Source organism: Macaca fascicularis, chromosome 12, assembly GCF_037993035.2.
Source record: "Macaca fascicularis isolate 582-1 chromosome 12, T2T-MFA8v1.1".
Classification (NCBI taxonomy): domain Eukaryota; kingdom Metazoa; phylum Chordata; class Mammalia; order Primates; family Cercopithecidae; genus Macaca; species Macaca fascicularis.
In genome coordinates this window covers 68,470,087-68,495,360 of record NC_088386.1, presented here as the reverse complement: position 1 = coordinate 68,495,360, position 25,274 = coordinate 68,470,087, and the positions used below count along the sequence as shown (strand labels likewise).

Sequence of the window (25,274 nt, the reverse complement as noted above, 5' to 3'; positions counted from 1 at the left end):
CTGCCATGGTAAGATGTGCCTGCTTCCCCTTTGCCTTCTGCCATGATTGTAAGTTTCCTGAGGCTCCCTAGTCATGTTTCCTGTTAAGCCTGTGGAACTGTGAGTCAGTTAAACCATTTTTCTTCATAAATTACCCAGTCTCAGATAGTTCTTTGTAGCAGTGTGAAAACAGACTAATACAGGTCCACAGACTAGAAAAAGAATCAACTTGCGGTGTTGGAAAACAGGACTTACAAATGTAAACATCCAAAATGGTAGTTAGTTAATATCAACATAAAAAGGGCTAGGTAATCAATCTGTCCTAAGAGACAGAATGTGTCTTAAGTGGAAAATGCTACTGATAAGACTAAGGCACGTTCTCAAGTCCCACCTCATTTCCAAAATTCTGTCAACAAGAGGGCAATCTAAATGTAACACACTATCAATTTTGGTCTTGTAACATATTCATGCCAAATGCAAGCAGAAGAGTATTAGTTTGCATGGAGTGTAGAAAAAATAATCAGAAGAGGAAGAATATGCAATATATTTTTTCTATCTCTCTGTCCTTGAGAGGGAAACTGGATCTTGAGGCACGTATACTTGGTAGGTTTGCTTTAAGGTGAACCCTGTAGATACTAGATCTAGATCACATTCAACTAACATTTACTGAGCAGTTATTTACGCTCAAATTCCTGAACCAGAACCTTTATAGGTTCTATCATAGTTGGTAGAAGATATACATCCTTCATGGTAACTTTGAAATTTGTATTCTAGCTTTTCAGTATATCTTATGAATTTGGTTCCTGTGAGTCAAATGAGTTTTGACTCATGCCAATGCTGATGGGTTCTGAGGTCATGTCTAGGCTAAATGGGAAAGAGAGTCTCACTGATTGCTGAAACAGGGCTGTCATGTCTGAACCCTGGGACTGGGAAGACAGAGTGAAGGCTTGTGCGCCACATATTGGCAATTCTAGTCCCTCAACACTTGCTGAATTAATAAAATCAAAAGTTAGGGATTAGACTCGAGTTCTTAATTGGCCCACCATGGTACAGTCATCCCAGAAGGTTCAGCTAACCATGAAACCTCAGTCTTTATCTCTTGTCATTTCTTAACTCCAGTGACAACTACAATTAGGAATCCATATTCTATATGAATATATATGTGATACAGAGTTGTGTATCTTACTATATGCATGCTAGGATGGAATCCTACTTTAGAAAATAAGCTCTGTAAAGCACGTTTTGTTCACTGCTGTATCCTTAGGGCTTTAAACACAATAGTGCCCGGCACCCAGTAAGTGCTAAACTTGTGTAATAAATGAATGACTGAATGAATGAAATGATCACTGAATCCGGAAATCAACCAACCTTGGTTTAAATCCTGGCCCTGCCACTCACTAGACTTGTGATTTGGACAAGCAAAACTAATTTCTCCCAGCCTCAATTTTGTTATCTGAAAAATGGTCATACATGTCTAGCAGTGTTATGTGGATGAAATGAGCTAATATACCAAAAGGGATCTGGTACAGGTCTTTGAGTATAAATAAGTGTGCAGTCAATGTTGGTTGAATGTGATCTTAATCTAGTAGGCTTCCTAAAAGTCACTAGCAAACAGAAATTACAAAAATTTTCCTCTCTTTGTTCATCACAACTAAACCAATATCCAAACAACTTAGTTTAGGAGGTGCTGGGAATATTAAGGATAATTAAGCAACTGCAGTTAAGCTGAGATCTAAGACAAGCCTAACCTTCCAGAACCTGAAGGCATTACAAAATGGGCTGCACCCACATGGAAAACAGGGAGAAGCATTTTTGTTCAATTTTCACTAAATATGAATGTGAGCAGGCCACAGCCTTTAGAATTAGCACACATACCTGTATGTCTTTAGGTGGTATTTTCTATCTCTTATCATGTGAGGTGCTCGAGAGAGAATGGCATTTCGTAAAATTTTTCCAGCCCTGAGGATCTTCTCTGAAGGGACCTGGATTGTAATCAGGTGGAAGGAGGGGAGGAGAAAGAAGTGTTTATAGAAGGAAAACAAACCAAACAAATCCTGAAACCACTTTCCAATCTGACTCTGGCTTGGAAAACGTAACTCACTCAGTATGTTTACTTTGTTCACTTGTGTGATATGTCACTGGTTTATGTTGAGAACTGAGACATTGCATATTTCCTGTCTCTAGAAAATGTATCAGAGGCTTCCTGATGTGATGCCCTGACATATGGATCACCTCCAGAGGTACTTAAGAAGCTAGCTCAATGGCTCATCAACCCACCTACATCCCATTACCTTGGTAATGGTGTTAGCAGGACGAAGAGGAACGTGAGGTTCAATGAGAGGTGTCTGAAAAATAAAATGTTAAAGCAAAAGAAAATTAAACAAAAAGTTCACTGAAGAAAATTATGGGTTGGGGGATAATAAGAAACATCAATTTTTTATAAAACTCAAAATATAATTTAAAAAACAAGAGATAAATTCTGCCTAAAGAACTTGAATGCATAGGCATTCAAAGGGCAAAATTAGACCATTCAATTTGCCAACATTTAAATATAAATTATTAAAAATGAAAAACCAAATAGATAGGAATGATTAGATGTTTGTAGGCTTAATGAGAAGAGGAAATAAATATCTATTCAGAGCCTAACAAACATCAGAGCAGAGGAAAAAGCAAAACAAGATAAACATAAATAGAGATTAAAATGACCTGTCTCCAGGGGTGGGAAGAAAGTATTGATATGGGATGGAAATGAGTTATTTCATCTCTCTCTTGTGTAGTTAAGATTCTTCTTCTGCAATTTGAATTTTTAGAAATAAAGTTTTAATTTTTAAATGTGACTTCTTGGCGGTTCTATGCACTCAAGCTCCTAGAGCCCACTGAGGCAGTTAGTACACTTCTCTTTCTTCTACTAAGCAGAAGAAAGTGTACAGAGTTCAGGATTCTGTGACTGTCAGATCAGCTCTAGGCTCCAGAGAAAATACATATGATTATCTACATTCTATTTTTTAGATAGATGGGGTCTTGCTTTGTTGCCCAGGCTGGAGTGTAGTGGTGTGATCCTAGCTCACTGCAGCTTCAAAGCCTTGAACTCCCAGGCTCAAGAGATTCTCCCACCTCAGCTTCCCAAGTACCTAGGACTACAGGCTTGCACCACCATGCCCAGTTAATTTTTTCTGTAGAGATGGGGGGTCTCGATATGTTGTCCAGGCTGGTCTCGAACTCCTGGCCTCAAGGGACCCTTCTGCCTTGGCCTCCCAAAGTGCTGGGATTATAGACAGGAGCCACAACACCTGGCCTATTAACCACATTCTTCAAATGGAGGTATTGAATGTAATCCCAGAAAAATTACTTCCACACAGCTACATATTAAGCCCTCTAGTCTTACGGAGACCCCTTCGTTTTCTTGCTCTGAAATAATCTGGTAATGGTATTCCAAATGGTGGAGAAAAATTTATCCAGTCAAGGGGAGTGACAGAACCACCAATACAAGGCCATTTATGCCACTTTCAGAAGGTAAGAAAAGATGGCAGATTTATTTCTTATGAGATTGTGGTAGGCAGAATAATTCTCCCCCAACAACAACAGAAAAAGTCTATGTCCTCATCCCTAGAACCTTCAAATATGTCAGGTTACACGGCAAAAGGGACTCCATGGGTATTTAGATTAAGTTAAGCGTCAAACCAAGGAGATCATCCTGGTGTTTCTAGCTGGGCCGAAGGTAAACATAAGGGGGCTTAAAAGATGGCAGAGGGAAGCAGAGAAGTCAGAACTGGCTTTGAAGATGAAAGATGCCAAGGGCCAAAGAATGAGAGCAGCCTCCAAAAGATGGAAAAGGAGAAAAACAAACAAAAGAGATTTCCCCTAGAACTTCCAGATGAACGCAGCCCTGCTGACACCTTATTGTGAGCCCAGTGATCCCCATTTCAGACTTCTAAACAATAGCACTGTTAGGTTATTAAGGTGTGTTTTAAACCACTACATTTGTGGTAATTTGTTATAGCAGTCATGGAAAACTGATGTAGAGATTATTATGCTTTGCACTAAAAACCCTACTGTTTGCAAATAGAAGCCATTACAGTGAAAATAAATTGATAAGTTTTCTCTCTAGTCCTAATAAAAAATCAATGGGGTAAATAAAGGCCAATATATAATATTGTACGTAGCTAAATACAAATATAGATGCATAAATATATACCTTTTTTATCAACAAGTTTCAAGTGGGTTGATGCTTTTGATTTATAATAGAATTAAGGAAAAAGAGAAAAGAATACTAAACTTTAAAATAACAGCATAGATAAGATACAGATGTATTTAGAATGGCTGAAATCTCACTGAACCAAATTATTTAAACATTTTCATCATCCCGCTGGCATCTAGCAGACTTTTTTCCCCTCTTGAAATCACTGTAGCACAGATGTCAAGCAATATTATAGTATTTTAGCAGCATACTGTTTACAACCAGCACAGACCAAGAACTATCACTCTAGTCCAATTCAACAGTTGCTTTAAACACAGACTGATTTTGCCCTGAAATAGTCCATGCTCCGTTATGGCAGACCTACTGATGGAGACAGACTATGAGCTCACAGAGTCCCTGTACTTGCACCTAACACCTCAAAGACGACAAGAAATCTTTGATGGCATATCACCCAGAGAAGCGTTCAAACATGCGAGACCATCATACACCAGGACCTTGAAAACATGCAGCTAAAACACACCACATATTTCTAAGTTGTGAGTTCCCAGGTTCTTAAGCCTCTCACCTCTTTTCATTACACAGGTTGGTTTACAGTCTAGGACTGAGCCTCACTGTATCAAATTGTAAAGACCTCTGGTTTCTTGAAAATAATAGTAGAAATCCATTTCTTCTTGTCTTAGAGGAAAGAGGTGCAGATAGGTGTGGTCTAGAATAGATGGGTATGGGATTCGTTTCTGAGTTCACCTTTTCTTTCCAATGAAAAACCTGCTTTCCTTTGCAGTAATCTTTGAGAGGCTGCCAGAACCAAGGTCAAGAAGATGCCCAGGCTTCTGGACTGGTGATAAGTGTTGATTCTTTGGTAGGTGCAATGAAACATTATTTGAAGATTGCATGTTTTAATTTGTTTCTAAAGAAATGGCTACATTTTAACAAAATGCTAACAAGTGGTACCTAGGCTACTTTATTTTGTTGGACAGCTCCCTTTCTGGTTCCTTGGAACCCTGAAAAGAAAGTGTTACTAAAGCAAGGAAGTATCAAGCTTCAACCAGAACTTTTTCTTTGATTTGCAACTTCTAAGGAGGTAAATGTACACAAGGTTGTCTTTTAGCTAGATAATCATAGTACCAGTTCCAGGACCAAGAGGGTATTTCATCTGTTGAAAGGCAGAATTCTCAGATCCTTCTCTGGCTCAAAGATTTTAGGTTTAGGGGCAACATGATGAATGGAGGATGCCTTGAGGAGGGGATGGTCCCTTTATTTAAATAAAACCTCTAAGGAACACATGCAGGGGCAAGCAGGGAAGGTTTTATTTTGAGGGAATAGGAATTTGTCTTTGAAAAGGACACTGTATTCAGTTAGGCAATATGCCACATCCTCAGAACTATGTTGACATATAGAAGTCAAATGCTTTGAGACAGAGGGCAAGCCTGACAGGCAGGCCACGTCCCTGGAAATAGTCACTGGCCAATGCCTGTTCAGGGACCCCTGCATTACAAGTGTTACTTTATTGCCTTTGTGTCAGATTATTTACTTCCTTTTTGGTTTCCCTTGGTTTTCAAGTAGTTTCTTTTGAGAATTCCACCTTAGCTGCACTGTAGGAAAATAAGGGAAAGAATGTCATTTTATGAATTCTTAGGTTAAACAGGAGAAGGAAAGACAAAAACATGGTGATATTTGTGAGAAGCAAAGAAAGTAAGCCAGCCCTAGAGGCAGGTTTACACATGCTGTGCACACATGCTCCTTTACATGTATCTCCTTGCTATATTCTGACTCCCATTGTTTATGGAGACAGCTAAGGCCAGAGACACCTAGGGACTTGCCTGTGCTCACACAGCCAATAACTGGAATTGCTGAGAGTAGACTCCAAGTCTATTTCACTCCAGTGTCTCCATTGCAGATACAATGACCCCATCCACCTGCGGTTTTCTTCTAGAGACATCTTGGCCCACTATTTGGAAGAGTCTGTGTTCTGTTTGATTCAAGTTATTGAGAAAATTGCATCTAAGCTGTTCTAGGTCATCAGGTATCAGACTTGATCTGATGAATTTCCAGCAATAAATATTCACAGTGACCTACTGAGATTACATATTAACACCTGCATCATGCTTGGTCTCAATTAACTTTTTAAAAAGCAACCTTGTGGGCTGGGCGCAGTAGCTCACACCTGTAATCCCAGTACTTTGGGAGGCTGAGGCGGGCGGATCACGAGGTCAGAAGATCAAGACAATCCTGGCTAACATGGTGAAACCTCGTCTCTACTAAAAATACAAAAAAAATTAGCCGGGCGTGGTGGGGGCGCCTGTAGTCCCAGCTACTTGGGAGGCTGAGGCAGGAGAATGGTGTGAGCCCGGGAGGCGGAGCTTGCAGTGAGCTGAGAATGTGCCACTGCACCGCAGCCTGGGTGACAGGGAGAGAATCCGTCTCAAAAAATAAAAAATAAAAAAGGAACTTTGTAACAATAAAACAACATTTAGCACTGAGGGACTGACTGTCCCATCAGGGCTAAGACAAATATACCAGGGAGAGGAGTAGCAGTCCAGCGCAACCAGGAGTTGGAAACCACTCAGTGTATTTTCCACAGAGGGAATATAATGAGGGAAGTGTTGCACCAGGGGAGGAAAATTTCAGAAGCCAAATAGATCACTGTGAGAGGTAGTGCCAATATTGGTAAAGCAGGAGGCCCTTGAGCAAAGGGACAGAGGGAGAAGGAAGCATGACCAGGGCCTGAGCCAGGTGTCCTGGTGGGAGCTGGAACCCTGGAGGGTGTCCCAGAACCCTAGAGGTACTGCCACTGCCAGAGATGCCGCGGGACCACTGCTGAGAGGGAGGCAAGAGCCTCCCGCATCCGATCTCTCTCCAGCCAGAAGTCGGATAAATATGGAAAAGAATTTCATTTTATAAATGATTAGGTTAAATGGAAGAAGGAAAGAAGCAGCACTGCAGTATCCGTGAGATTCAAAGAAAGAAAACCAGCCCAAAGGCAGAACCAAAGGGCAAAGAGTTGATCCGAGGGCAGCGGCCCCAGGACCGGTACAGAAGAGTAGTTGCAGTGGCCTCAGGGCTGGGCAGGACTGCCACAGCTGCCACCCAGCCCTCTCACTCGCTCCCCACACCATATCCTCCCGGGCACTCTTCCTGCTGAGCTCTAGGCAAGGCAGGAGGACAGTGGGACCGCACAGAGTAGGGGCTGCATTTGGCCTGCTGAGTTTGCTTCCTAGGGCCCCCTGTTTGGCCCTATAGCCAACACACGTATAACAAATGAGCCCCGAAAGGCATGGACCCCTCTCCAATGAAATTTTCTAGATTTTGACACATCAATCATGCGTTGATAAAAATTCTTCCTCCCTACCCGAGCATGAAAGAATCCAAATGGGGCTGTGACAATGTGATCCTAAAACAGTGAGGCAGGGAGGACAGATAAAGGCAGAGGCATTCAGCTTTCTTTCTGCTTTTCTTGGCTTTCTCCATGAAAGACTTCCCTCAGGACTGACTGTAATTGGTTTTTGTTTGTTTCTGGAAAGGGGATGCTCTTTCTACTGCCTTGTATTATGTTTATATTACTACTAAAAAGGAGAAACGGAGAGGGAAAATATTCCTTTTGGCACCAGAGCCAATACAGAAATACTAATCAGGTGAATGAAAACTATGAATTTAGCCTCCATTACAAGATGCACAATAACTCCCCGGTAGATTATAATGAGGTATAAGGCACTGTAATAGGCCTCACGAAAGACCATATTCAGACCCTTTTGAAAGGGGGTAATTCTTTTTCCTCAAGTACTTGCTCACAGAAGCCTTTTGCAAGGCACAGCATTTTAAACCAAGAGACAAGAATGACAAGCAAGATTGGGACACCACTCCTGCCAACCCAGTGCGGTAAAATGTCAAGCAAGTCCGTATCGAATCTGATTCAAGGATTTAATGAAGGTCTGTTGTGTGCAGAGCAGTGCATGAAGCTAAAGAAGGAGACTCTGATAAGGTAACTGGCCGAAATGGGCTCTTGGTCTTGTTGAAAAAGCCAAACTTCTATAGGTTAAACAATTACAAGACAATATGAGTCTAATAAATGCTGCAACATTTTGGATTTCAAATCCCCCTTTTCTTATTTCAGCTGAGAACATCTAGGAGGTAGAGAGCAATATTCAGTGTTTTAGTGAAACTGATATACTTTTGGGAGCTATATTCCCTTGTTTTGGCATTTTTGAATAATATAACTAAGATCTTTGAAATGTATGTCTCATTCTTGTAATAATTATCATCAATGTCATCACTCTTTGGGGCCGCCCAGATGAAATTAAAATAAGGACTAAGTCAGACTCATAGGCAGATTTCACTACTCTGAATTAACTCTGTAAGTTTTTCCATTTGTGAAATAATGGAAAAATCATCTAGAGACTTCTTTGCCTTCCACTTGAAGGCTTCTTTTTCCTCCCCAAGTCTTTTCCCCTAAGTTCAAAATTGGCTTAGAGATTCCCAGTTTCAGCTTTCTCTTGTAAAGAGCTTGAAAGTTGTCACTTAATGGCCATGAAAATAATGATTGCTCTTGGGGTCCTCAGAGAAGTGAGGTTGCAAAGCAAACTGCCACCCAGAAATCTGGAGAGACAGGAGAATCCGGAGTCCCGACTGAGAGATTCGCTCACCTGGAAACCACAAACTGGTAAGAATACTTAAATGGTAGTCCTGATGATTGCTGGAGGCTGCATGTGGATTAGCTTGAGAGTGAGAAACTCCTGGGGATGGGCATTTTTAGCTGCGCCCCCACACTACGTGAATTTTACCTACTTCAACCCTACCCGCTTTACTTACTTCAACTCCTCATGAAGAGCCAAAAAAAGGGTCTCCTTGTGGCTCTGGCAAGGAGAGGGAAAGCATCATCATCGTGAAATACACCCAGAGCATTCACCATAATAAAGGCAGACTCTCCAGGGAAACGACTTTAGGAGTGTCTTATCTCATGGGGCAAGGTTCTCTGACTGTAGCCACTCTAGCCCACCAGCCGTCTCCCTCAAGGGAAAAATTTGTCTTGACTGGTCAAAAGAATAAATGTCTTCTTTCTCTCTCCTTCATACACTAGTAGCAGAGAAGCGCAAGTAGAGACAGGTGGGATGGGAGATGCAGATCTCACCCTCACACCCCCACTCCACCAAATGCTAGGACCACCAGTCCAGGCTCCACAGGGATTCAACTCCAACAAGAGCTGAACATTTAAAACATGTACATGACTAATTTTTAATAGCTGAAATAACATTTTAAGGGCCCAAAGTGACCAAACATTTATGGATTAAGGCTGAGGTGTTTTTATGGTTGCTAAGTACCAGAGAGAAAGAAAGCATTAGACTCAACACAGTTAATAGTGGTCAGTGGGGGAAGGGGATTATTTCATGTGTATATTTCACTGAGTTGAAATATACTCTCTCCCTGTCTCTCTCTAGAGAGTTATTTGGTTGGTTTTAAATATATTATAACAACTGAGATTATATATTACATATATAAATATATAACAGTTATTTGTTATATTTATTATATAACATATTTATATATAATTCTCTCTATATATACAGAGATCATGATATGAATAGAATTATAGAGAATTATTATATATAAAATAAATAATAGATATTATATATAATACATAATAGATATAAAATAGATTGTATATTATATAAATGTAAAATATCTATAATAGATAGCTATTATATATATTTTTTAAGTGGCTCATAAATCAGGGGTGCTGAAGCCTACAGTGTGTCTCGGGCTGCAGTCTGACTATAAGAAGAGACAGAAGAATACAGAAGACTTGCATGGTGAGTCTGTAAAACTGGACGAAGGAAGCACTTCCAGGAAAAAGGCTGCCTGGATGCCCCGTCAACTGGTCTGGGAGCACTGTTCTTAGCAGGTGCTAGCAAACGGTTCAAGTTTCTCTGCAACATACCCTAACACAGTGCTGCAAGATGGCATGTTTTTAGAATCTGTCAAACCCTAACTTATAGTGTAAGATTGTTTCTGATTCCTTCTCGTGGAGAGAGGCAGCTTCAATTAGATGGTAATCTTTCTTTTAACATACAGGATCTTCTGAGGGTTTGCTTTCTAGGAGGTATGTCTATATCTGTTAGACACTCCTAAGCCAGATATTTAGAGGCAAAAAATAAAATGGTAACTTTAGAGAGGTCCCTGTTCTTACCAGTAAGAATGGTTCCCTTTGAGATCTTATAAAGTAGTTCATTTTTTCCTTACAAATTGGCTTGATTGAGCCTCGATTTTCTTATAATGGCAATACCAACATATTACTATGAAAACTGCATTTTAATAGTAGAAGCTGAGAGATGTACACAAGCCAACCATAATATTCCACAGAGGCCACTGCCCATTATGGTGTGTCTCCCCTTACAAGTGTGATTTCTATGGAAACATAAACTCTGAAAAGGAGTCCTCAACCCCTGTTTCCTCCTTCTTTTGCAAATCTAAGCCTTGGTCTCATCATTCACCCTTGTTTCCAATATGAGAAATTCTGACAACAAAGTCCAAATCTGGGAATAATGTGTTGAGCACTTTTTGGCAATAAGATGAATGTTAAGATTTTGAAGACATGGTTAAATTCTTGCAATTTTCATGGATTGGCACTTATTAGCAAAAGGACTGGAACACTATGACATTTCCCTTTATAATCTCAAATTTAAAAAAAATAGTCTGGTGTGGTGGCACATGCCTGCAGTCCTAGCTACTCGAGAGACTGAAGCAGGAGGATCACTTGAGCCCAGAAGTTTGACGTTGCAGTAAGCCATGATTGTGTAAACTACCATGCCTGGCTGCAATTTTCATTTAAATTAAAAATTTTAAATTCTGTTCCTAAATTTCATTAGCTACATTTCAAGTGCTCCATAGCCACTTGTGCCTTATCCAAGCCTTGGTTATCCCTTGTGTAGAGATCATGATCCTGTCCTAGGAGGTGTGTATGCTTCCATCCCCTGCCATCCCTGCCCCAACATCATCAACCCCATAGCCAGATGATCCTATAAAAACATAGATCAGATCATGTTGCCCCAAACCCTCCAATTGCTTCTCTTCCCACTCCCAATGAAAGCCAAACTCTATAGTCTATAGTGTAACTGTCTGGCTCCTTGCAACCTCTGATCTTACTTCTGTTCTCTAGTCCTCTGCTTAGGCCACACCCTCTCTTCCTTTTGCCTGGATGCTCTCTTCCCAGACAGCCCCATGGCTCACACCCTCACTTCTTTCAGGTCTCTGCTCAAACACACCTTCTTGGAGAGGCCTGCTCTATCCATTCGATAGGATATCGTATCCCTGCCCCAAATCTGGCACTCTTATCCCTCTTGCTATAGGATTTATCGTACTTCGCATTCTATGCTCATTTCTTACCTGTTTTCTGTACTGAAACGTTAGCTGCATTCATGCATGACATGAATGTCATGTTTTGCTCACTGTTCTACCCCAGTTCTTGGCATACAGAACTACTCAAGGATTTATTGAATGAATGGAAGAATTTCTTCATTGATTCATTCATCTAGCTGACTTCATGGTAGGTGACCAAAGAGAAAACTGAGAGTAACGTATGTGTTCAGGTATATGAAGGGATGTTGGGAGCAAACTGACTGGGTGTTTCCACTGCACTGTGGTGTGAAGAATCAGGTTCAATGAGTTGCAATTGAGTGAAAACTTACTGATAGAGAGGAATACTAAGTAATTCCCCTCTTCCCAGTCCTTTGTTTTTTAAAATGGACTGGGTTTTGTGTCTGATAAAATGATGCACAAAATCAGTGCTTCGCAAATTTTAATGACTGCATGAAGCCCACGGGGATCTCATTAAAATGCAGATTTTTGTTATGTTGGTCTGAGATGTTACCTAAGATTCTACATTTCCGCCAAGTGATGTCGATGCTGCTGGTGTGGGAACCACACTTTGAGCATCAAAGAATTGGATGGGTATCAGTAGAACCCTATGGATCTATAACTTCATAATCCTTACTAACGTGAGCATTTCTAAAGTTGGATTTAGTCAATATAATCATAAGGTCATCACTCTAACAACATTTATGTTATCTAAATAAGCCAATATGTTTTCCAGTTAAAGGAATTATTGTGCAATCACATTTGTCTTTATTTTTGGAATACTCAAGTACCTTACAGGAAAATCAAATACTTACAATTTATTAAAGAAAATGCATTTGGCCTTTAGGAGTATTTGAATAATATACTTAATATTCACAAATAACACACTTCAAACTTTGTAAATTACAAATAAACTATCTCAACCAAATTCATTATATAAACATTTCATAAGGTTTCCAAGAATAGATAAAAACACAACATAATCCTTACATTACCCTCCTAAGAGAATCAGGGGAAAAAAATCACACTCCATATTTATGAAATTTAATAATAATTTATGAAATTAGTATTTGAAAATGAAGGAAAATGTTTACATGTGAATTTAAATCTCAATAGTGTGATTTCAGTATTTGCTGAATGGATCAATCTTTATCCTTATTCTAACTAGTTGAGGCAGAAGAGGGTCACCTTGGCCAAGCCCCACGGCCCCCGCCACTTGGTACCACTGAGACTCCCAAAGTGCACACATTGGACCCCAGAAACCCAGCCCCTCCCCTACTGCCCTCATCAAGGAATTGGATTCTGTAAAGGATGGCAGAGTGTGGGTCACAAGCTTGGGCTTTAATTGTGTTCAGGAAAGCCAGATTTCTAAAGCTTGAAAAATTCCAATCAAAGTTAGCATTCTCTCCCCACCAGAAGAGATGGCTACTAACCTGGGATGTTAAAACCTAAGTATAGAGAATAAATTTATAAATATTACAAGCATGCATATTTACAATTGACATCTAACAAGATTACAACTATCTTAGATACCCTGATAGAAAGGCAAGTTTCTGTTTCTTAAAACTTCGAAAGTTTTTTCTCAAGCCCATTGGGCATACAGTAGATACATCCTTTAAACTATGTCACAGTAACAAACTTACAATAACATCCTATAAATAATAACATATAATGATTTACCATGTTATGTAATTCTAGTTTGAATAAAAATACATGTGCAAACGTTAGTTTATTTCATGGACACTTGAGAATGTCATCTGTTGTGCTCAGCTGATTTATTAGAGTTCAAAGGATACTATTCTGGTAAATGATGCTAAGTTAATCATAATCCTAGGTTTGGGTTACAAGATGTTTAAAAATGAGATTGGCTCAATTAGAGACACACCTACTGAAACAATCTGAGAAGCTACAGAAACTGCTTTAAAAAATATAGCACACTACAGGTGACTTTTCTCATCCATGGTGCTTTGAAGATTCATAATCAATGCATCAGATGAAACACCTGAAAGGGAGATTAGTGATCGGGTTAGGGTATTCTTGATTTTCTCGATTTTGAGGGATCTATGGGATATATTTCCGCCAGACACCAGTCATATCCTGAGTGCACCCTCAGGACCTCTCTGCATTTCCTGAATCTGTTACAGTACATATTTCATTGCTTACACCACAGTTATTGATATATTTGTTTCTCCAAGTACCACATGAAGTCCTTAAAATAAATAATTGTGTCTTTGTTACCTCCGAATCCCTGTGGTGCTTTGTGCATACAGATTGTTCATTAAATATTTATTTGATTAATATGTAGAGAAATCTCTGAGGAGTTTTTAGCTAGAAGTGGCATGAAAAGAATTTTTCCTCTTTTCATTTCTGAAATTCCAGTTTTGCTCTTCATGGTTAGATATCAAAAAGCTAAGTTTATTGGATATTGGAAATTAATTTGTGAACTATTTTACTTTTGCTTTTTCCTTCCTAGGAATAACATTTCCCTTCAGTTCAAATCTGTACTAAGGTATTTTAGGTTGGACAGAAGATATATTAATTTCTTTCTTTTTAAAAACTTTTAAGTTCAGGGGTACATGTGCAGGTTTGTTATATAGGTAAACTTGTGTCATGGGAGTTTGTTGTACAGAGTATTTCATCACCCAGGTATTAAGTCCAGTACCCATTAGTTATTGTTCCTGATCCTCTCCCTCCTCCTACCCTCTACCCTACAATAGGCCCCAGTGTGTGTTATTCCTCTCTATGGGTCCATGTGTTCTCATCGTTTAGCTTCCACTTACAAGTGAGAGCATGCGGTTTTCTGGTCCTGCATTAGATGATGGCCTCCAGCTCCCTCCATGTTCCTGCAAAGGACAGGATCTCATTCTTTTTTATGGCTGCATAGTATTCCTTGGGAAAACACATTAATTTCAAGTGGACACCTTTATATTTCCTTTAGATCAAGGAAGTTCTAGAAAACAGATTGTCCTGGAGCCTGAAAACATTCTTTTCCACTATCTTGACTTCTTATTTTTACCTTGATAGACACAAAACCAGTTTTGAGTCTTCGTTGTTTTGATAAGTATTTCTGACTATTTTTAGGGCAGTTCTAAGAATTACCTAAAAGCTATGGTATGCACATACATATATCTAAAATTGTGCTTATAGTTTCAGAGGTTAATGGACTTCTGGAAGTCCATATATAGAACCTAAATCTGAACAAGTTCATTCCTAACACCTCAGAAATCTACTGCCACATAAAAGCCCAACAAAAATGTTGTACATGCATTCACTAAAAGACATACTAAAATGTTCAGAGTAGTGCTATTCACCATAGCCCACCACCAACAGAATGAACAATACATCGTGTAGTCCCATAATGGAATGAGAGGAAACAATTCACACCTGCATGCAACAATGTGGGTGCATCTCATAAACCGAATGCTGAATGAGAGAAGCTGGATACAAAAGGTATACACCAGATGATTTCACTGATACAAAGCAAAATCAGATTACTATACTCTTAGAAGGCAGGATAGTGGGGAGTGGCTAGAAGGAAACATGAGGTAGGCTTCTGGGGTGGTGGTGACATTCTGTTTCTTGATCTAAATGCTGTTTATATGACTGAATTTGTGAAAATGTACTGACCTAAATGATGTGTGCACTTTTTTTTACATGTATATTCTATGCTTTAATGAAAACTCAGAAGAAAAAGTCTGATTTAGAACTTCTCATCAAAAAAATTTAAGAAAGTACTTACCAACCCTCCATTATACAAATGAGGCATACAAAAAGGTAAAGGAAACCTTGGAATTTTGAAGTTTATAAAAACATTTGAGTAGCACTTGCTCATATGTAATCCTGATCTACAGCCCAACACGCAGCAATTTTCCTTTGGGAATGACTCGAAGGAGAAAAGAGAATGCGTATATGCTTGTATGCATGAAAGACACCCAGAAAAAAATTGTTACCACCACCAACCTCCACAGAGGGGAGTCTTCAGGAGGAGGTCACCTGGCTAGACAGTGAGCCTAGCAGAGCACGCAGCATTTTTAGTAATACTCATTCCTTCAGCGATTCTGGAAATGTTTAAGAAAACTGATGGCAAATGTCAACTATCTACTACTTAAAATACCACCAACACCCTCAAAAGTATGTAAACACATGAAAAATCAAAACAAGAAAAGTGTTGAAGTTCATATGTTATTAAATGTTTTATAGCTATTTTATTTAAATACTAGCTATACCTGCCAAAGCATATATTTTCCTAGCAGATCACAGAATAAAATATTAATGCATCCTATTTATTCACATATTTCATTGCAAATATAACACGATCACATTCTTCCTAGATTTAACACTTAGGAAGCCCAATGATTTGAGTCTTAACAACAGACAGCTGTCAGCAGCCAACCATAGCCTTCTGGAGGTACAAGCTGAACGTCAAGTCTCAGAAATTCTCACAAACACTTTTAGGCAAAGTATTAAATTCAAAATAAGTGAAGCACATTTAATGATATATGTTGCAGAATCTCTACAGTTAACTTTTTAAGTTAACGAACAGTCAGAAAGTGCATACGGTTTTATAGGCAGTCGTTACCCACTTGTCACCTGTCAGTGTCAGCACTGATAAATCGGCAGGTAGGGCTTCCGAAGGTCAGAGGGATGCTCACGCCTCCTCTGTTGGCTGGCCCAAACCGAGGAAAGGCACATCCAGTAGAACCCTTTTACGTATACACAAGTATTTTATAGAGCCAGAAGGTTTGTGTTGGGAGAAGAAGAAGGGAAGGGCAACAGTTGTCCAGGGTGGTTCAAGGAATCTTCCCAGAGAAGGCGGGATTTGAACAGGGTCTTTAGGATGAACAGGGTTTGACAGTGAGGGAGCAGAGTGGAATTGCAGGCTGGAGCCAAAGTCACACAGGCAGGAGTTTAGGTATTGCAAGTCCCCTAGTCTGGCTGTAGCTTACAGCTGGAGTTGGGAGGAGGTGAGAGATAGTGTAGGAAGAGTATATGTGATGATAAAAATTCACCATTGTTAAGAATAGACACAGAGAATCAGATTACCAATTGTAGTCAAGGCATATACTCAGGTACAGGTTTTTACCTTTTCCTATTTTTCCATTACAAAATAATGCATGCTCATTGGAAAGTATAAAAAAGTTTAATCTTCCAAAACCAACTACTCAAAGATAATTGTGTTAATATTTTGGAATATTAGTATTCAGCCCCTGTTTCTAATTGTGGGTTTTGTTTTATTTTTAACTGAAGTGTAATCATACTCCACGTAAAATTTTGTATCTTTCCTTTTTACATAATGCTAAACCATAAGCAATTTTACATGTTGCTATAAACTCTTTGTAACCATCAAAATTCCTTTAAATGTATACAGCATAATTTAACAATTTTTTTTTTGGTCAATGTGTCTTTAAGTTTTTAATGATTTGCTAGTAGTATTAATATGCTATGAACTTAGGCCAAAAGTTTCCCTTACCCACTCGTATTTGGACTTATCTTCTCAGAATCAATTCCCTGAAATAGAAAATCCAGGCTATGGATTATGGTTCCAAATGCATATTGACAAATTATGAATCTTGCATTGAAGGTAACTTTGGATGAGATATTTCTTCTGAATAAACTCTTAGAAAAGTGGTCTATCTTTGGCTGCTTGAACATAGCCAGTGTCTTTATTAAGACTAATACATATTAATGTGGAAGAAATAGATCAATTAAGACAAAAATGTCCAACAGAAAAACACAAATACATTCTCTTAATATTTAAATGCATGCTATGTAAACTGCCTTAGGCCATCATTTTAATAGCATAGTAACTCCCAGTTGGGAAAGGTAAAATAATTACCATGAAAAAAAGAGGTCTTTGTCCTACACTTTGAATTAAAAATAATGCACTCAATTGACTTTTGTATAGTCCTCTGCATGTGAATGTATTTATCCGTATTGATTGAAAATTTTAAAAGATTTTTTTCTACCTCAAACAATCTAGTAGGCAAAAGCTACAATAAACAAAACTTTAGTACAAATACAGGATAAGAATATGCAAACAAATAACTCTGATAACCTTTAAGGACTCAGAAACCTGAGAGCAGTAGTATATTTGATCTAGGTTCGGCAACATTCCTGGAATAGCAAAAACCTATTGATGTTTTCAAGAAACCTTTTAAGCCTTTGCAAAGCTCATCAAAACAAACATGATCAAAGTCCTAAAAGCATACCATATAAAATATGGAAGCAAATCAGAAAAGTAGCATACTACATAAAACATGAAGTTCATTTCAGATCAGGTTCATAAACCAGGTTCCCTAAACATAGTTTTGTTTTCTTTTATCATCAAGTTGCCCTAGTACAGATGATGGTTTCAATTAGATATGCCAACAGTATTCTAAAAGGCCAAAGAAATAAGTAGCATGATATATTAAGCTCTAAAATTTGATTTCACTCATATTTTCCTCCCTTCCCCTTTCTGTATTTTTTCTAATTTTCAAGAACGTGTATAAGAAGAAAAAAACAAAAACCCTACAATAAAGAGCTGATGGAGGCTCACGCATGCTTTAGAAACCTGGCATTTCTACCTGGAGGTCACAGGTTTTTTATTCAAAGTAATTTGAAAGGCTTTAGACATACTTAACAGCAAGTACAATGAGAAGGAATCAAATGCTATTGTGTTCTTTTATTGACTAGGAACTTAAACTGTGGACATAATTTTTTTGGAAGTACGACGAGGATTATAGCTCACCCTCAGGACAGAGTTTCACAGTATCTCTTCGAGAAAGGGGAAATGTTTGGCTGCAGATGACACAACTACAACAGCCCCTTGACTAAAGCTTTCAGGCAGACTGGGGTTAATCACTATAAGAGTAGCTTGTTTTCAGAGAAAGCTCCAAGTATCTCGATCCCATCTGCTTCCTTTACGTGAGACTCCAGATTCTGGAAGGGTTGGGTTTTGCAGCCATGAAACAGAAACAGCTGAAGTGTGGGAAGGTAGTCAGTCATGACTCGCTGTGCTGGGACACAGGCCCACCCTGCGCACTCGCCCAAGATAATAAGAGGACGCCACTGCTTACCTGTTTTCTTGCCTTTCTCTCTACCTAGCATGGAAACACTACAAATCTCTGCTTTGTGCCCCTCAGAACTTTAAAAATGGTGGGCTGTATTTTCAAGCAAATCTCTTCCAAAGGCAGAACTTTCAATACATTACTGTCTTATCACATAAACCTAAAAGGATTATTGAGACCTGTCAGTTTCCTTCTTTTTTTCTACAGCGAGGCTCCTCCCAGGATGCAGACTGGCAGCCTGAGATGTTCCCATGTTTGTGGCTACAAGTGAGGAAAACCTGTTCCATGCAATTTAATCTATGTATTAAGTGTTTTTATTTTAAAATTTCATAAGTAAAATGCCTCAGGTGATTGCAAATACCATAAATAATTGATCTATTATTAGCTGGTAATATCATTGCATTTTCTTACTCCAGTAGCCATTTGGAGAACTATTTCTCTCTAATTATCATTAGGAGGTTAACCTTGTGATCTTACCATATTTTTAAAGAATAAGTTGGGAACCTTTATGAAGATATGGAACAGAGTGAACTCTGAGAGGATATGGTTCATGCAACAACCATTCTCAGGTTATGGAAGCAAACGCATATGCAAAAGCAAAAACAGCGGTGACAGGCAAGACAGTGAAAGGGTTTTCTTGTCTGATTGTGGGTTGTGAGGCAGGGGAAGCCGTTCCATTCTCATCTCCTTTGTTTAGCGTGCTTCAGCACAGGAATCCAGAGGCAGAGGAGCCAAAGATTTGAAGTATGTTCTGAAGACAAAGGAAGGTTTGTGGATTTCTCCTATAAGAAACTATTCCAGGCCCAGGCGAGGATAAGAACAAACATTCATCAAATGCTACGTGCTAAGTGCATCACATCAGTTATCTTACTGAATACTAACAACAACCCTTTGATGAGCTCTCATTATTCCCATTTCACAGATGAGGAAACTGGCAACTGGCAGCTCTGGGATAGGAACTCTCTGGTTAACCACGTGCACTACTGTCTGCTGCCCTCTGAGGAAAGTGTCCTTGCTTACCTTCCCCTAAAGTAAAGGCGATTCTCTAAAAAGAGCCATTCTGATCATGTCATTTTTCTAGTTAAACACAGTGCCTCCCCATTCTTCTCGGAACAAACCCAAACTCCTTACCACTGCTTTAAAGTCTCTTCAGAACGTCACCTCTGCCTGCCTCTCCAGCCTCAGTGGCTCCCTTGTTCCTATTGTCCAGAATGGTTTTTAGCTTCTCAAATACGCCAAATGCTTTTGTTTTGGAGGTTTTGCCCAATCTGTTCCCTCTGCCTAAAACATGTGTTCCCCTCCCTTTTCCTGACTTCTCCATCCTTCAAGCCACACCAAAGTGTACCTTCCTTAGACAGTTCTTCCCAAGCTCTCTAATACACACTTCTGAAGCTGCAGTGTCCAGTGCAGTGGCCACCAGCCAGATGTGACCTCTGCACCCTTGAAACACAGCGAGTCTGAAGTGAGATGTAAGCATGCAAACACGTGCCCAAGTATGATGATGGAGAACAAGAAGCATGCAAAATATATCAGTAACATGTTTTATTCATATATTGGTTATATGTTGAAATGAGAATATTTTGGATGTGTTAGGTTAAATAAAAATACATTATTAAAATTAATTTTACCTCTGTTTACTTTTTTAAAATGTAGCAATTAGAAAATTTTAAATTACACATGTATCTTGCATCCTATTTTTGCTGGACCATGCTGTGACAGAGCATTCTGCACTTCCCTTTGGTAACACACATTACAGTTGTAATTACTTGGTTACTGACTTTTTTTTTGTTTTTTTTTACCAGACTCTAAGATCTAAGCAGGAGGACCATGTTTGTCTTATTCCACTGGTACTCCAGTGTTGAGGCACCTGGCATATAGCATGGCTAAATGGAGTTGTTGAAACAATAAAGGCTCATTAAAGGCAGACATCCGTTAGGAAAAGGGGAGCAGCAAAATGCTGTCTCCTTTAGCAAAATAGTAACGTGGCCCTTTAATCTTAGAGAGGAAGAAAGCAGATGGTGGTTCTGAATTTGAGCTAAGATAATTTAAAAATATATTACCAGAAGTTTTTGAGACCTATTGCAGAACATGGTGACTCCAGTTAATATTAGGTAATTGTGGTGCAAAAGTAATTACAGTTTTTGTTATTACTTTTAATGACAAAAATCGCAATTACTTTTGCACCAACCTATTGTGAATTTTAAGATTGCTAAGAGAGTAAATTTCAAATGTCTCATCAAAAAAAGAGATATGTTAATTAGCTTGATTTAATCATTCCACATTGTATACATATATCAAAATATCACATCATACTCCATAAATATCTGTAATTATTATTTGTCAATTAAACTCTCTGAAAACTGCAAAGCACCATTAAAAGAATATATGACCAGATATATAAACGAGAGGAATCAATTTTATCTTATTTATAATAAAAAAAAAACTTGTTGAAAGCATACTATGTCTCAGGTACTGTGCTGTGTGAACTTTATTTTATATGTGTGTTCTTATTTAATCCTCAGGACGAAGTGAGGAAGTAGATTCTATTATTATCAACCCATTTTTCAGATGATGAATCTGAGTCTTAGTTTAAGTAACTTGCTCAAGGCCACATAGCTGAGAAGTGGCAGGGCCAGCACTGAGCTCAAGCAGTCAGCTTGCAGTCTTCTTGCTGGCTTGCTGCTATGAATGTACTGCCATAATACGGCTTCCTCAGAAAGTGTAAAGAGAAATCTCTGCCCTTAAACACAGGTTCTACCCTAATTCTCCTAATCATTGATTCTTCAAAAGCCTTAATAATGATAATCAAAAAAGCATTTTATCAAGTGCTTACTCTTTGTCAGACATGGCAATAAGAACTTTCCATGGATTATGTTATTTATTTTTCACAATAACTTCATGAAGTGAATATTTTTCATCTTTATTGAGAAAATAATAAAACTAAAGAATAGTGAAATTAGAAACAACCAAAGTGTACAACATTATACAAATGGTTAAATAAATGATACTGCACCAGAATTAAGGAATATTTTGCCACCATTATAAATAATGCTTCATGGAAGATTTAAGAAATATGGTAAAAATGATTACATTAAAAACCTAATAGCAAGAGTATTCTTTCTCCCCATTCCTATTCAATATCATACTGGAAAGTCCCACCTTGTGCAACAAGATGAGAGAAATAAAGAAAAAGCACACAGATTGAACAGGAAGAAATCAATCTGTCTTTACTTGCAGATGACATGATTGTCTATGTAGAAAATTCCAAAGAACTCCTGGAACTAATAAGCAAGTATAAGGTCAGAGGATACAAGGTCATGTACAAAATACCAATTGTTTTTCCATATATCAGCAGTGAACAATTGGAATTTGAAATAATAAAATACCTCTTAGAACATCATCCCTCCAAAATAAAGTACTTTGTATTAATCTAACAAAAAATGTACAGGGCATATATAGAGATAACTATGAAACACTGACGAAGAAAATCAATGAACATCTAAATAGAGACATATTCCATGTTCATAAATTACCAGACTCAATACTGTTAAGATGTCAGTTCTTCTCAGCTTGATCTATAGACCCAATGAATCCCAACTGAAATCCCAGGAATCTATTTCATAGATATATAGACAAACTGATTCTGCAATTACTGGAAAGGTAGAGGACCTAGACAGAATACTGTATTATGCTGTTCTTGCATTGCTATAAAGAAATGCCTGATACTGGGTAATTTACAAGAAAAGAGGTTAAACTGGCTCATGGTTCTGCAGGCTTTACAGGAAACACAGCGGCATCTGCTTATGCGGAGTCCTCAGGGAGCTTTTACTCATGGTGGAAGGTGAAGTGGGAGCAGGCACTTCACATGGAAAAAGTAGGAACAAGGGACAGAGAGTTGCGGGGAGGTGCCACACTTTTACATGACCTGATCTCATGAGAACTCACTATGACCAAGACAGCAACAAGCCATGAAGAATCTGCCCCCATGATCCAATCACCTCCTACCAGACCTCACCTCGAGCATCGGGGATTACAATTCAACATGAGATATGGGCAAGGACAAACATCCAAACTATATCAAATAGTCAACACAACACAGAAGAAAAAGGTGGAGGACTCATGCTACCTAATTTCAATAATAATATATATTCTCATAGTAGGAATTCTTGATATGATGTAATGAAAACAGTAGAACTTGATGGTCTTCTCCCCAAAATCCATAATCCTAGTCTAATCTTCAGAAAAACATTAGACAAATTCCAAGTGAGGGACAGTCTACAAAATGCCTGACCAGTATTTCTTAAAACTGTCATGGTTATCAAAAACAAGGAAAGTCTGAGAATTATAATAAAGCTAGCAATTAAGACAGTGAAATATTGGTGAATGAACAGACATGTAGATGAATGGAACAGAATATGAAGTCCAAAAATAGACCCACATAAACACAGTCAACTGATCTTTTAAAAAGGAACAAAGACAATTCAATGGAGAGAAGACAGTCTTTTCAACGAATGGAGCTGGAAAAACTGGATGCCCATATGCTAAAACAATGAATCTACACACAGACCTTATGCCTTATATGCACGTCTGTACCTCAGAAATGATTATAAACCTAAATGTAAAACACAAAACTATAAAATTTCTAGAAGAAAATATAGGGAAAAATCTAAATGACATTTAGTTTGGTGATAAGTTAGATACAACAACAAAAGCATAATCCATGAAAGAAAAAAAAATGGATGTTGGACTTGACTGAAATTAAAAACTTCTTCTCTGCTAAGGACACTGTTAAGATGAAAAGTGAAACCACAGACTGGACTGCAAAACTCATATCTGATAAAGGACTTGTATCCAAAATGTACAAAGAATTCTGCGAACAATAAGAAAAGAAGCAAATTTTTTAAATGGGCAAAAGATACCTCAACAAAGAAGACAGATGGTAAACAGCATACGAAAAGATACTCAATATCATCTGTCATTAGGGAAATGGAAATTAAGCCAAGAATGAGATACCACTACATATCTATTAGAGTGGCTTTAAAAAACTGACAATACCAAGCTGGCAAGGACACAGAACAAAGTAACTCTCATTCACTGCTAGTGGGAAAACAAAATGGTACAACCACTTTGGAAGACAGTTTGGCAGTTTCTTACAAAGCTAAATATAGTGTTACCACACAATCTAGCAATTGTGCTCGTAAGAATTACCCAACTGATTCGAAAACTTCTGTCCACACAAAATCTGCCCACAAATATTCATAGCAGTTTTACTCATAATTGCCAAAAAATGAAAGCAGCCAAGATGTCCTTCAACAGAAGAATAAATAAATAAACTGTAGTACATTTATATAATGCAACACTATTCAGTGTTAAAGGAAAGAAACTATCAAGCAATGCAAGGACATTGAATCTTAAGCGCATATTGCTAAGTGAAAGGCTACATGCCGCATGATGTCATTTATATGACAGGTTGGAAAAGGCAAAACTTTATCGAGAGCAAACAAATTGTGGTTTCTATGGCTTCAGACATGGAGGAGGATTAAATAGGTAAAGCACAGGGAATTGTTTAGGGCAGTAAAACTATTCTGTGTGATACTGTAATGGTGGATACATGACACTATACATCTGTCAAAACTCATATAACTTTACAGCATAAGGAGTAAAACCTAATATGTGCAAATTTTAAAAATCATTTAGAAGGTTAGGGTATCCCAGGATGGAATGCATACTGTGACAAAATAATTTTATAATAAATGTATGAAATAACTTCAATGAAGGGAGTGGCAGAGCAGAGGCAGGTGAGGAAGGTGCTGACTTAAGAAATGAGTAGAGCATGACAGACAGAAGGCAAGGACACTGCACACAGTGCTCTATTCTACTTGATAACATTTGTTTCCCATGGGGGCCCAGGCAAACAGTTTAAACCACTGTAAATGTATATGGGAGTTAGACAGTTAAATAAATAGATGGCAGATGGTACAAGCCAAATTTCTCACTGTTGAGAGTGGGAGGTTACAAAGAGGCAAGGAGAAAGGAGTAGAATGATCCATGTGGTAATGGATTAGAGTTGGAGAAATCAGTATGAAGTCATGCTTAGCCAAACATAGATACAGATGGTTGTCTGTGTGCACGTGTGTACTTACAGATATGTGTACATGTACAGGTCAGGCTGCACACATATATTTCCTTGCTATGTCAGATGACATGGCTTAAGATATCCTAGTAGCAACAGCACGCCTAGCACCAAGCTCTTGTTAACACCAATCTTTCATCAAAGGAACCAAGAATCCTTGGCAAAATGGCTGCCTCAGACTAGAGCAGAGAATATATATGCAACTCGTTGTGCCACAGGTAAGGCAGTGCTCGACAAAACAAAATAAAACAAAGCATAGTGATGGGAGTGTGTCAAAGGAATACAGGAGCCAGGGGAAAGAGCTCCCAGTGGCCAAAGCTGGAACAATTTGAGCAATAAAATTAATATGGTAGTATTGGATTATAACCCAAAGTATAAAATAAATATCCATGAGTGCATAGTGATATACAAAATGACAGCATAAACCAATCAACATGGGAAAGGAGACAAATCCCCCACACAGAGGAATTCCAAACAATGTAGCTATTCTGCTATCAAGAAGCTGGAGCCTAGCTCCTTGCTCCTTAAGTGTGGGCTGTGTGCACAATGACTTCCTTCCAAAGAGTTC

General features: G+C 38.5%; 1 protein-coding gene across 3 annotated transcripts in view; it reads right to left on the bottom strand.

The window, feature by feature from the left end:
• Nucleotides 1-25,274, bottom strand: part of RAPGEF4 (Rap guanine nucleotide exchange factor 4) — a 309,548-nt gene that overhangs the window by 89,795 nt on the left and 194,479 nt on the right. For 2 of the 3 annotated variants that reach the window (XR_010579925.2, XM_005573493.4), the window contains exons 7-8: nt 2,271-2,324; nt 1,855-1,961 (exon numbers count right to left, since the gene is read on the bottom strand). Coding sequence is in view for 2 of the 3 variants with exons in the window: in XM_005573493.4 (XP_005573550.1) it covers nt 1,855-1,961; nt 2,271-2,324 (161 nt within the window). In the remaining variant the exon portion in view is untranslated. The remainder of the gene's footprint in view (nt 1-1,854; nt 1,962-2,270; nt 2,325-25,274) is intronic. The other variant, XM_005573494.4, reaches the window with a different exon arrangement.